We start from the raw sequence: 13,294 nt of genomic DNA on the forward strand, positions 1-13,294 counted from the left end.
GCTGTTGGCACCACTGATTGCTGATCAGCTGTTCTCTGATGATCTGATTGATACTGTGAATAACGGGACTCACTGAACTCTGTGACACAGTGAAGATTACAGAGTTTAACTTCAACATCTGACTGACGTCACACAGACAGAAGGATGAACCAGTGAGGCACAGAACACAGTTACTGGAGATACTGGATCAGCTCCATGTGAACCTCTGATGGAGAAGCTGCTGAGCCAGAGAAACATCAGGACATGACAGCAGCTGCACTTATCTAACAACATGTAGCAGAGCTGATCTATGTTAGAGGATCTATCACAGCAGCTGAAGCCAAAGTCCAACACTGGATACCAGCTGAGCCTGTGCTGAGTGTAGTGTTACAGGAAAAGGGCAGAAACACTGGTAGCTCCCAGTGATGCTGACTGGGGCACAGAGCTGAATGATGCAGCATCAGGACACTGTTTCAGTCTGACTGACAGAGAAACCTGTAGCTGTATCTACATGTGAGGCAGAGGCCACACAAGCAGCTTTCTATGTTTCACAGTGACTGAGATCTTCAGTGGGGGTGGACATGCTCCTGTACAGACCTCTGAGGAGAACCAAGGTGCAGTCAAAGAGTCCAGTCTGTCCTCACAGATGTGAACATGTGCTTTCATCAGGTCTGCTGTCAGCTAGCAGGCTCACATCAGAATCACTGTTCCTGAAAAACACAGTCTGTGTGACATCATCAGTCAGCTGATGGTCCCAGATCTGAATGGTTTCTGTCTCTACTGCACTCAAAAAAATAATTCATTGGATGAACTTAATTTCATCTTGCCACCTATATTCCATCTAAACAAATCATGTTATATCAATCCATCTTGATTGTGTTGTTTCAACACTAAATATGTTTGTAAGTGTAACATAATTTAAACATTAACATTCAGTTAATTTGATTTTTATTCAGTTAACATGTTTGTACCAAGTTAGTCTAATTAATTTAAATTCATGTTATATTGTTTAAACACTTTGGCACATCAAAAGTCAGTCTTGTTACATGAACTAGTAAAATATTTGTTTGTTACACCAATGTTAATCTTGTTGAATGAACAAATGTAATTTATGTCTGTAGTACTTACACCAATCATGTTTCAGTTAGTGTTTGTATTGCTTATGTAAACATTACTTTTAATTAAATTAATGAAACATACATAAATGATAACTTGCAAAACCATCTCTTTTATTTTGCTTGAACATTCTTAAAACAGTTGGCAGGATCCCAGTTCAGCCTAGCTTTCTCCCCTTTAACCATCTCATACTAAGACCACAGAACTTCCAGATCAAGACATGCTGACTGAAAGAAAAAATACAATAAAATAACCCTAACCCTAATAATAAAAATGAAATAAGTCTGTTGAATAGTTTGCAGACAAAAAATATTATCCCCAAAGCAACTTTCGTAAAATGTAGTAAAATATGCATTGCAAACAACAATATGAATTTTAACACAATTTAAAGCTCAGACATAACATTCAACATTACTATAATATTACAACATTACTATGTTGCTTGCATACATTAGTCCTCCATTTAATCAGGCTGTATCCATTAATAGTGACTTTATGCTATTTAACGTGTGGAGAAAACATTCAATTTTGAGTATAACTGCTCCACTCAAACAATTTGTGAAAACCAGTGTGCATTTGCCTTTGTAACAATTGCCATCTGGCAAAAATCAGTGTTTACACTTAAACTGTATAAGACTTTAAGTTATGAACAAACAATCTTTGTATAATAGCCGCAGAGCAAACCACATAGTTTATATGAACATTTTATAACTTACAATTTTAAACTTTAAAACAGTAAACACATATTTGCATTGCAAAAACCTTGAAAAAAAAAATATCTGGCTTGCCTGAGTCTGTTTCAAGCTCATTCACCCCATTAGCTTGTTTTTTAGAAACTGTGCCTTGGATGACAACCTCTGTCCATCCAGCTTCATGATAATCTTTTGCAAGACTTCAAAAGTGCATTTGAGCTCCGGTGGGTAGCTTAGGTTCAGACAGTATATCAGTCCAAATAACAGAGCACAAGCAATTGCAATGCTCCTCAAACCAGTGAGAACCTCCACGCCTTCAATCAGGACACCGATGTTCTCTGGGTCATCTCCAGGCTCCGCACCCTCCTGATGTATGACATACACTCCCATCACAGTTTGTTCCATGGCTTCAGTGTTGGCCTCAGTGTTCTGTGACGTAAAATACAATAATACATTTGTTTGAGTCTACATATGAAAAAAATTAAGGAATTCAGCAATCAGCGTGAATATGCTGATATATTTACTAAATTCTATGTCTCTGGTTTCACACCTCAGAAATTTGACATGAAACAAAACAAGGACCAATTGCAATATCTTTTATTCACACGTGGTGTCACATTTTACCATTTCATATATTGAAATTACCCATAACTCCTGGAGCAAATTACATAACACAGAACAACTTGTGAATGTAACTGACCGTATATTCCTTCACAAGTTTCTCATGGTCTTCATTCAGGTAGACACACAAGGACTTCAGGATGCATGCTCGTCTTGCATGTATTGTGTCATCCTAAGAAAAAAGGGAATCCATAATGACAATATTTAGCTTTTAGGCAGCAGTTTGAAAAAGGAATACTTAGTTTGGAAGAGTCCAAAAGGCCACATGGTAAATAGACTGGTTCTTATATAGCGTTTGTACTGAAATGACTTCCTTTGGTCTATCGATAAAAAATACTCAACAGGCTCTACAACCCTAAAATTTTGTATGTAGTATAGTTTTCTTTTATAAGGAGTGGCAAGAGGGCCACACTTTCCCAATATTTTAGCCACAGGGTTAGAAACACATACAGAATTTGCAAGCTCTTCAATAACAGCCTGACTAATATGGAGGTTAAGGCTCTTAAAAATTTCTCTAATTGTACGCTTTGTCAGAGGTACACTAGCTGAACTCAACAGAAAAACTAACTCCTCTAAGAACTCATCTAATCCTTTTGCTGGAACATGAAATATGTGTTCCAATTTCAACAATATTACTGCTAATTTCCGTTCAATTAGTTCGGGCTGATTTTCAACAGCACTATTATCACATTCTGTCACTGACTCACTTTCAAATTCACCATAGGATACATCTTCAGAACAGCTAGCCCTTACGTTATCAGAGGACTCTATCACTTGAACTGGGTCCACACGTGTAACTACCCTGTCTTTAAAATCTTTAAGTGTGTGTGGATGATGCTTCCTCTTGTGTGTATAAAATGTATTGTAAATATTTGTCTTGAAAGGGCAACCAAGAAACACACAACTAACTGTCTCGTTACTTCGCAGATGTGTTCCAATATGGACAAAAAAATCTCTCTCAGAGAAGACGTCACTGCAGTCACATAACTCACATTTAAAAGTTACTGAACTTGAAGCTGTCTGTGTAAACTGAGATGAATGAGCTTTATAGACATGAGTGTTCAGTCCACTCCAAGTCTTAAATGTGCACGGACAATTAACATATATGCACAGATAATGTTGACCTATTCCGTAATGATGATGTAGTTTATAATGTTGAAGTAATTTGTACCTGCTGCTCTCTCTGGTAACACAATGCTTGCACTGCCACATACACGTCACTGATAAAAAATGAAATATGCATTAGAAAACGTCAAGGAGATTAAACTTCTGCATCATCCAAAAAAAAAAAATAACATAATAATAATAATAATAATAAGGCAAACATGAACTTACCATGTATTGTTGAGGAGGTGCATAAGAATCTCAGAGCATGGGAATGTGGCTTTATTTTGTGATGTATTTCTGGGGAGAGAAATTAATTAAAACAAAGTTATTACTCTGACAAATTTGTGTTAATATCTACATACTGTGAAATGTGAAGACTGTTACGGTGCGTACACACCGAACGCGATAGACGCGACCAGAGCTTCAGGTTTACATGTAAAGTCAATGGAGGAGCACGATGAAGCGCGACTGGAGGTCCAGCTAAACTTCGGAAGCAGATTTGCATTGAGAAAACGCTTTTCTGCCTACTTCACACGACTTACGCCTTTGAAGCGCGAAGTAAAATACGCACTGCAGTTTGTGTGGTGCATTTTGTGCATTCGCGCTTATCACGTCTACCGCTCCAGCTGGTAAAATCTGCGGGACAGCAGCTCCTCAAACTCGGCAAGGGACAGAAGGTGGTACAGCTGAAAGCGGCCGTCATCCAGACGGAGCTTCTGGAGCAAGTGGTGAAACTCACCAAACTGCTCATGCTTGTGGAAGACCTGATGGACCCAGGTAAGGTGAGGACGTCCTTTAGGCACTGCTCTGCTCTCCACAGCAAATAGAGAAGGGAGACTCTTTCTTCAAACGCTAGATTGACAGCTGCCATTTTAATAACATACCGTCTGGCACTACTTCCTCCCAGATCTCTTCTTCATACGCGTGAAAATTGCATATAAAGCTCGACCAGTTCATGCTGGACGCGCTTCGAGGTGCAAATGTGCACGAGATCAGCTAGGGGCGTCTATCGCGTTCGGTGTGAACGCACCGTTAGTCAGCCTTAATGCAGAGCACCAGAGAAACTATAACCCGAACAATTATCCACCTAAATCATTCTGAATTCGAAAATTAAGTGAATATATTACAAAAAAAGAAAATGCACATGCAATTATTGTGACAGATTTTATCTTACTCCTTGTTATTAACTCCCCTAAACGCTGGTTTAGTTGAATTAAACCTTTCATCAATCCAGTTAATGCGGTTGCCCGCGACTAAACTCCACTGACAAAAACAGGAATTTTAGATAGAGCATCATAAAACACTCATAAAATCACCCAAACCATGTCGGTCAGTCTTACCACTACTACCAACAATCACCAACTCCGGTTAAGCAGAAAGTAACCTGTCATTCACGGAGCTATATGCGAAGACGTTACGGCTCTACGCGGCTTTCCCGCTCTTCAAAGTTAGCTAACTCCAGAGAAGAAAAACAGTCCTACCAACGCAGATAACCATGAAACAAACCTCATTCAAAGTCGACAGAAACAAAAAAAAAACCGAACTTACCAAAATAACCTCATCAGTTTTTGCTCTGTTGCAACAATTAGCGACTCCGGTTAAGTTTTTAAAAAAACATTAAATTCACCGACTTACATTTGAAAAATGCTTGGGTCTACAACCTCCCTGCTATATATAAAACTCCTCTAAATCTCCACACTACACAGGTAAAATTTTTAACTACCGTATTTTCACGACCATAAGGCGCACTGTGCTAAAAGGCGCAGTCTCAGTTATGTGTGCCATTACTGTATTTAACACACACATAAGGCGCACTGGATCATAGGGCGCATACAAGTACCGTATGCGTATTTAAAAATAAAGCGGGAGCAAACCTGAATTCGGTACCTTACTCACATTTCTATTGCTGGTAATCGTCATCATCAACAACACACAAGCATACAAGTGTGCATATTTAAAAATAAAGCAGGAGCAAACCTGAGTTCGGTACCTTACTCACATTTTTATTACCGGTAATCGTCATCATCAACAACACACAAGCATACAAGTGTGCGTATTTAAAAATAAAGCAGGAGCAAAACTGAGTTTGGTACTCACATTTTTATCATCAATCAAACCCATGGAAGTCCTCATCCTCTGTGTCTGAATTGAACAGCTGCGCTAAATCTCCATCAAACATGCCAGGTTCACTTTCTTCACTGTCAGAGTCACTTTCCGTGCCGTGCGGCTCCTCGGAAACGATGCCGGCTTTTGCGAAAGCTCGAACAACAGTGCCAGCAGACATGTTAGCCCAAGCATCTACAATCCATTGGCAAATTGTGGCGTAACTCGCCCGGCGCTGCCTTCCACTCTTAGTGAAACTGCGTGGAAAAAACCACCTGGTCTCCTTACATACACCTCCCTCAGCCACTCTTTCATCATTTCCTCATCCATCCAGCCCTTTTCATTTGCCTTAATGATGATTCCTGCTGGAAACTTCTCTTTAGGCAAAGTCTTTCTCTTAAAAATCACCATAGGCGGCAGTTTCTGTCCATTAGCATGGCAGCCAAGCACAACAGTAAAAGAAGACTTTTCATACCCCGTTGTGCGTATCGCTACCGTGCTGGTCCCCTTCTTCTCCACAGTGTGACTCACCGGGATGTCAAAAGTGAGCGGGACCTCGTCCATGTTAGTGATGTGGCTGGGCTGGATGTTTTTGTCGCCGATGTGTTTGCTGCAGTAGGAGCGGAAGATGGCCAGCTTTTCCTTATAATCCGCTGGAAGTTGCTGCGCTATCGTAGTCCTGGTCCGGATGGAAAAATGGCACCGTTTCATAAAAAGTGAAAGTGAAACTGCTTTTAGCCGAATGGTGACCGTCGAAACGCTTCTCCCGCTCGCTCTTTGCTCGATGATCCACCGCTCGAGTCTTTCCTCCAACTCGAGCCACCTCGCCTTATGTCCGCGGAAACTCAGCTGCGTTTTCTTGACCTGTCGGAGCTCGTTTTCTAGCTTCCTCCATTTGCGAACCATCGATTCGTTAATCTTAAATTCTCTCGCGGCTGCTCGATTTCCATGTTCCTCCGCGTAGCTGATGGCCTTCAGTTTAAACTGTGCTTCGTAAGCGTGTCTCTGCCATTTTCAGGGTTGTTAAAACAACGATGTCTTGCATAATGCACATACCTGTTCTTTTATACAGGTATGTGCGATTGTCCCGGTATATACGATCAACGCCCACACTTCACCCTTTAACGTTCTCATGGTGTTCTCTACTACGTTCTCCTTACAACACATAGGGCGCACTGCACTATAGGGCGCGCCGCACTTTTTGAAGAAAATCTAAGGCTTTTAAGTGCGCCTTATGGTCGTGAAAATATGGTAATAGTATTTATCTCTCACTCCACTAACCTAAATAAATATATCAAGAAATATTACTTACCTCACTATCAGGTATGCCAAAGAAGTAACTCCACGTGCGCTCGTTAACTTCTCAACGGACCTTTCCGCATCCGGTGGGCGTGGAGCATGCGCAATACATGACGCTATCAGAGCTGTTGGTTTGATGGACCTCATTCTCATTGGATTGCCATGAACGAATTTAACTCATCAAAGTTTTCTTTGATTTATATTTAATGAGCATAAAAATGATTTCTTCATGTGATGTAAACATATTACTACTTTGTTAATCAAACACATGCCCTAGTTGATTTTTTTGAGTGTGAGGAAGTCAGAGAATATCACTGAGGTGTGGATCAGGTCTGAGTGAGCTGTGGAGGGACAGCTTTAAACAGTCCACAGGTCTCACGTCCTGCTCAGTCTGGTAGCAGATACCTCGTATTGTTCCAGATGTGCTGACATCAGCAGCAGCACAGCTGTGTGATACCATGAATCTCAGTTATTGATCCAACACACAGTAAATACAAAGATCAGGATTTCTGAGAGTAATCATTATGAGTCTGAACACATGATCACTGAATGTTAGTCTCCACAATAATAAGCTAACACAAGCAAACACAGCTTTCAGCTCTTATTTTGAAACTGGCTTATTTAGAGAGCTGTGATGTGAGCGTGCCTGGCTCTGAGGCACTTGGGTCAGCCTCTGTTGTTTAGAAGTGTTACAGACTGTGAATGACACAGACCTGTCAGTTTCCATGTTTGTCTGTAACACAGCTCAGGGGCTCCATGCTGAACGCATCCATCCAGTGTTATTGATCCAGGACTGATACCAGCATTGGGATCAATACAACACACAATCACATGTGTCCACGTGATGTGTTTGACCAGCTTTATTCATTAATGATCAATCAGCTTATTTACTGCATCTGAGTCCAGCTTCATTTAAATGATCCAACCATGAAAATGACATCAGTCCTACAGAAGCACTTCATGCTAACAGGAAGTCATTGATTAAGGTGGAATAACACAGAGACACAACCACTCACAGCTAACCTGACCCCACTAACTGCATGTGTTTGGACTGTGGGAGGAAGCCGGAGTACCGGAGAGGACGCACACAAACACGGGAGAACATGAAGCTCTGAAACAAAGATGGTGGATTTGACCTCAGGACCAGGCAGGGTTACGGGGGTCATGACCCCCCAATAATAGATCCAGCTACACTGAAACTGTCAATTTCATTTACTTTTACTGTTTTAAAGCTATCAGGCTGCTTTGTGGCTCACTCAATACTAAACTAAGATACTTTCAGTGTGAATCATTTGCAGGAACACAGGCAGGATTTAAAGTGCAGAACTTTACAGTCTCTGTCTCAAAGTTGGTCTGAACATGCTAACAGCTCTTTGTTTTTTTCAGTTTTCACTGGTTTGATGTAATGAAAGAAATTTTAAAGAAGCAGACGATTGTTGTTATTTTAGTTCTATAGTTTCATAAATCGTGGTGTGGATCTAAGTCAACATTCAGAATAAATAAGATAATACAGCACTTTGATGGTTGCCTTTGTATTTTCCCAGCAGTGCTCAGGTTGGTTCTCGGCTACATTTACATACAGATGTTAATGTGTTCAGCAGCTGGACTCATCTGAGGAAGGAACATTGGAAAGGTGCTCAGTGCACAACTGCATCACTAATTTTATGTAAGACCCTGTGTTTTATTGTATTTATATATTTGTAACATTTGACTCAAACACTTTTGGGAAGGATGAAAATGTTTTCAGGAGGAAGTTTTTCCTTCTGTCCGACTGCAGTACACACAACACTGCGTCTCCCTCCCTTATCACACTTCCTCAGGCTGGTGATGAGCGCCCCCTGGTGTCAGTGTTGATGACGTCATGCACAGTGAAACATAAACAGTGTCTGTTAATAAAAAATCATGTGTCCATTTTCATGTTTGCATCATGTTTCTGTAAAATCATCAGCTGTTTCTGAACCTTCTTCATTGTTTGACTCATTCCAACAGCTGTGAGCTGTGATGGAGTCAGAGCAGCTTCATCACTGATGTTCAGGTGAAGCTGAACTTAATAAACTGTAGAAATGATCAGGATTCAGGTTGGATGTGTAAAACACTTCTGTGTGAGGTCGCAGTGCTTCATATGTGTGTGTGGGCTGAAGCACACACGTGTGAGTCCTCAGAGGTTTCACACACATCACTGCACACACTTATAATCCTAGTTTAAGCTTGTGGATCATATCGGACACATCAGCAGCTCTTTGGAGACAAAGATTTGAGATTTAAGATGAGTCATAGTCTTTCTATCCATGGTAGCTTCCACTGCTGAGGCTCGGGAAACATGAAGAGGATGATTAAGAGCAAGCATCAGCTCTGTCTCATCTAACTACACAGTATTATGATCATGCACTTATGTCTCAAACTAAGACACAATGAGACAAAATGAGTTCTGTGAGTCTTTAGATTATCAGTAATTCTGGTGACAGTTTGACGCTCAGTGGAGCCATTTTTGGTTTGTGATGAGTGTTTTGTGAGCTTCTGTTTTGTGAATCGCTCTTTGTAATTTAGAAGATGGTGCAGAAATGTGCGCGCCCTTATCTGAGAGGACACGGAGAGAGTGTCGCAGACTCGAGGTGAGGAGATAAACCTCGGAGCTGGACGGCCTGCACGTTACCCATGTGCATCTTTTCAGTGACATCAAGTGAACCCATAATAAGCATTTCTATGTCTTAGACATCATGTCCATTTCTAATGAGAGATTATTTTTAAATGAGGGAAACCTGGTCTAACAACACGCTTCCAACAGAGCTAAAGGTTCACCACAGTGAGACGGTGGGACTCTGATAAGAACTGAAACACTGTGTATGAACAGCTGAGACAAAACTATATATAAACACTCATTTATTCCAGTTTAGTTTGCAATGATTTCAAAGTAATGTGGAACGATTCATGTTCGTGAGCTGTTACAAACACAACTATTGATTTGTCTATATATGGTCGGACTACAAGGCTCGTGTTGAGGCTCTTGGAATAATGTGTGAATTACAGCAAGAAATGATGGTTTCCCATTTTACCAAAGTGGAATAAAATCACCACAGCAAAGAAATCATGTTATTGTCTGCAGCTAAAATATATGGTGAACATGGTTTTATAATAATGTGCAAACACAACCTCACTCTGCTCTATACGAGGAGCCAACCACAGCTGTCCGGGTCTTCATCCACCACCTCCACCATCTTTGCTCATCATCATTCACTTAATTGCTGATTGGTTTAAATCAAACTCCATTACAGGTTCAACTCCATCATATAACAGCATGTTGACTTTGGATCTGGTGTGCAGTGCCACCTTAAAAGATGAGGAAACTAAGAGATTACAAAAAAAGAAGTGGAGGAGTTAAAGAGCTGCAGCAGATTAACAGTTTCTGACAGTCATGTGTTAGAAATAGGACGATTAGATGAGCTGAGGGATCCATCTACTGCTCAGTGAAGCCTCATCAGAAACAGTCTCAGTGGAAGGATGGCTCTATTGTTAAGGAAGGACACAGGCAGAAAGACTGGCGTCTGTCACACAGGAACTGGACTGAAAATCAGCTGCACATATTCATCAGTACATGCAAACATATTATAGGTGTGGAATTCAGGACAGTACCATCAGAAGTTGATCCACTGTGCAAATGTCTGATTGGCAGTGGCTTCATTTTTCACTATGAACAAACTGCTAATGCAGCATCACAGGACGTCAGCCATGGATTGGCCTCCCCAGACCTCAACATTACTGAAACATCTTAACAGAGGATGGAAACAAAGGGAACCAACATCCAAGAAAAGACCAAGACTCCAGGCTGTGCTGAATTATAAAGGTGGACTGACCTCCAGGGTCCTTAGTATCATATAAGCTCAGTTTGTGTCTTATATACTTTCCATTTATATAACAAAATATATAGAAAGGAGGGTGGTTTAAGATGTGTGTAGAGTTTTATTCATTATCTTTAGACAAACAAAGAAAGCACCATCCATTCGTCTCCAGTCTGTATGAAAAACAGGGGAAAGGTCAAATTAAACCTTTGAAATTCCTTTCACAATAAATCCATAAATAAACAAAATAAAACATAGAAAAGTGTTTAAACCCACTTTTCCATAAAGCTGTCAATAGGAAATGTTCCAGTAAACATGTCTGTGTTTCTGCTGTTTTCCTTTCATGCGTCCACAGCTGACAGGTAACCCTATTGGAGTCGCCATAGTGACGGGTGGCGTCTCAGCTTCAGCGTGTTGATGGGCACAGCCATGGTTACCACAGCTGGAGTTGGTGTACGGCGAGCTGTGAGAGGACAGAGATGGAGAACGCACATTTAACTCTTTAACAGGAGATACGTTACGACTAACAGACGACTGCTGTCTACATGATGTCTTTGCAGCCCTTATGCTACATGTTACACAACTTTTCTTCATGCCAACAAGACTGAGGTGCCACATAGTCGACACATACAGCTGATTATGATGCATGTTTTACTATTGCTATGTTCACATCATCTGCTTGGCTTTATTACTGAGAGCCTGGAGATCCTCTGACGTGTGCATGGCTGATGTGAAGTATGATTAGTCCTACATGACATCAACAGCAGAGGCAATGAAAGCTTTGTTGTTAACAGGTTGTAGGTAAAGTCAAATGTCTACTTCTACACTTGTGTTGGGTAAAGTTCTTCTCACTGCAGCAGATTTATATCTGTGCTTTCACAGGGCGTGATGTGGAGCTCAGTGCTGAGGTGCAGGTCTCCTTGGAGACGGCATCCTGGCTGAAATATTATCATGCTTCCAAAACATTTCAGCTTTTATTTTGAAAGAAACAAGACTTGAAAACGAGTCCCCTTCTTCCTCTTTGTCTTTGTTCTTCAGAGGAGTGTCACCTGGACAAACTCAGGGCTGTTCTAGAGCCTTTCTTATTATTTGACTCCATAGAAATAAAACTGAATGGAATCAAACAAAAACTCCCAAACAGCTAAAACACTTTGCTTTATTCTCTTTTTTAACAAATACGTTGAAGTCCATCCACAACAACACAGCTGAGATCTCCTTTGTAATCAAGTGTTTCCATCCTTTGTACAGATCTGCATACAAAACAATCATTTACGTCCCACAGAAGTCTAGTTACACGTAACTCTACAAGAACTGGTGAATGACAGAAACATGAGACACATGATCACAGGTGATAACAAAAAGAGAAAGAATTCATGTGTTAGTGATGTTTTTCAGCCCTGATGGCTCATGTTGGAGAAACAAGCTGAGGTACGTGGAAAGTTCACACACACAAGTGGGCGTGAGCGCACACACAGAGAGAAACACAACTGAAGCATCTGTTTGCTGTTTCTGCTTTCATCATCTCTGCTGCTGTGTCAGGCTGGGGTCTCTCAGTGACGTGGTTGAGGTGAAGTATGACGAGTATCCCTGATTCAGTCCATCGAGACAAAGGGCAAAGAAAGCTGTTGTTAACAAACTCTATGGTGATGTGGCATTTAGCTCTGACTCTACGCTCTGCTGAATCCTTTGAACCTGCTGATCAGTAAAGCTCTACGTGCTGCAGCAGATTGACCTCATCTGTGTTCACAGGTGTGGACCTCAGCGCTGAGGTGCAGGAGACTTTCATTCAGTTCTCCCTGCAAACAGCATCCAGCCTGGAAATACTGTCATCTTTCCCACAAACGGTGCTCTTATCTCAGAGAAGAAGTCTGATGTAAATAACTGCAATCAACAGTGATGTTCTGCACAGATCACTTTTCCATTTTGCTCTCTAGATGAGTCCCAGCTGCCTGACCTTGTGTCCAGGTGATCGTCTCACTGAGGAGCTTTTGTTCTGAAAATCTCACGTCCATCACCTGTTTCCTTTTTACTATCTCTGCTCTTTCTTTATTCACAATGCTCATAATATCACACAATTATATTCATCACCTGCATGTTTTTATCCAGCTGCTGTTAGAACCAAACAAATAAAAAGGATGAAAAGCCTGAAATCCTTTGATTTATTACATTTGAAACAAATATGAGAGCATCCCTAACAGCACAGCTGAGACCTTTGTTTTAATCAAGCCTTTGTATCGACACACTTGTAAAGATTCATATACAAAACATAATAGAATAAATCAATATAAAATACACATAATCACAAAAATGCAGCCATGTTGTGAGTTTGCATCTAAAACATGCATGTTTCCCTTTGTACAGGCAGATTTACAGCAGACAAAGCAACACGCTGATCGACTTTGACCGCTGCAAAAACAAAATACCCACCAAGTCTGAAGTCGATCAGAGGAACTGTTGACAGACTGACAGACAAACAGATGCTTGATTCATTAGTGCGATTAAATGTTCTTCTTTAGCAGCATCACTTCATGTGTTTGTGTT

At 40.8% G+C, this 13,294-nt stretch overlaps 2 protein-coding genes across 3 annotated transcripts in view; one reads left to right on the forward strand and one right to left on the reverse strand.

The window, feature by feature from the left end:
* Nucleotides 1-1,880, forward strand: part of LOC147331848 (protein NLRC3-like) — a 21,719-nt gene extending 19,839 nt beyond the window's left edge. The window contains exon 6 of the mRNA XM_086288135.1: nt 1-1,880. This exon is cut by the window's left edge and continues 1,391 nt beyond it. The gene's annotated coding sequence lies outside the window, so the exon portion shown is untranslated.
* On the reverse strand, nt 1,301-7,085 carry LOC147331849 (uncharacterized). Of its 2 annotated transcripts, none has more exons than XM_086288136.1 (5): nt 6,931-7,085; nt 3,744-3,812; nt 3,580-3,628; nt 2,488-2,580; nt 1,301-2,216 (listed from the first exon to the last, which is right to left on the reverse strand). In XM_086288136.1, exons 1-5 carry the CDS (start codon nt 7,068-7,070, stop codon nt 1,905-1,907), a joined length of 663 nt encoding a protein of 220 aa, XP_086144262.1. In that variant the 5' UTR covers nt 7,071-7,085; the 3' UTR covers nt 1,301-1,904. The 2 variants fall into 2 exon arrangements, with proteins under 2 accessions (XP_086144262.1, XP_086144263.1); XM_086288137.1 differs by lacking the exon at nt 6,931-7,085 and adding an exon at nt 5,064-5,216.
* Between the last annotated feature and the right edge of the window lie 6,209 nt (nt 7,086-13,294).

The sequence above is a fragment of the Aulonocara sp. 'chitande type north' Nkhata Bay genome, linkage group LG4, assembly GCF_057382095.1.
Source record: "Aulonocara sp. 'chitande type north' Nkhata Bay isolate Kocher_YH1m ecotype deep benthic linkage group LG4, A_spYH_male_GT1.1, whole genome shotgun sequence".
NCBI classification, from domain to species: domain Eukaryota; kingdom Metazoa; phylum Chordata; class Actinopteri; order Cichliformes; family Cichlidae; genus Aulonocara; species Aulonocara sp. 'chitande type north' Nkhata Bay.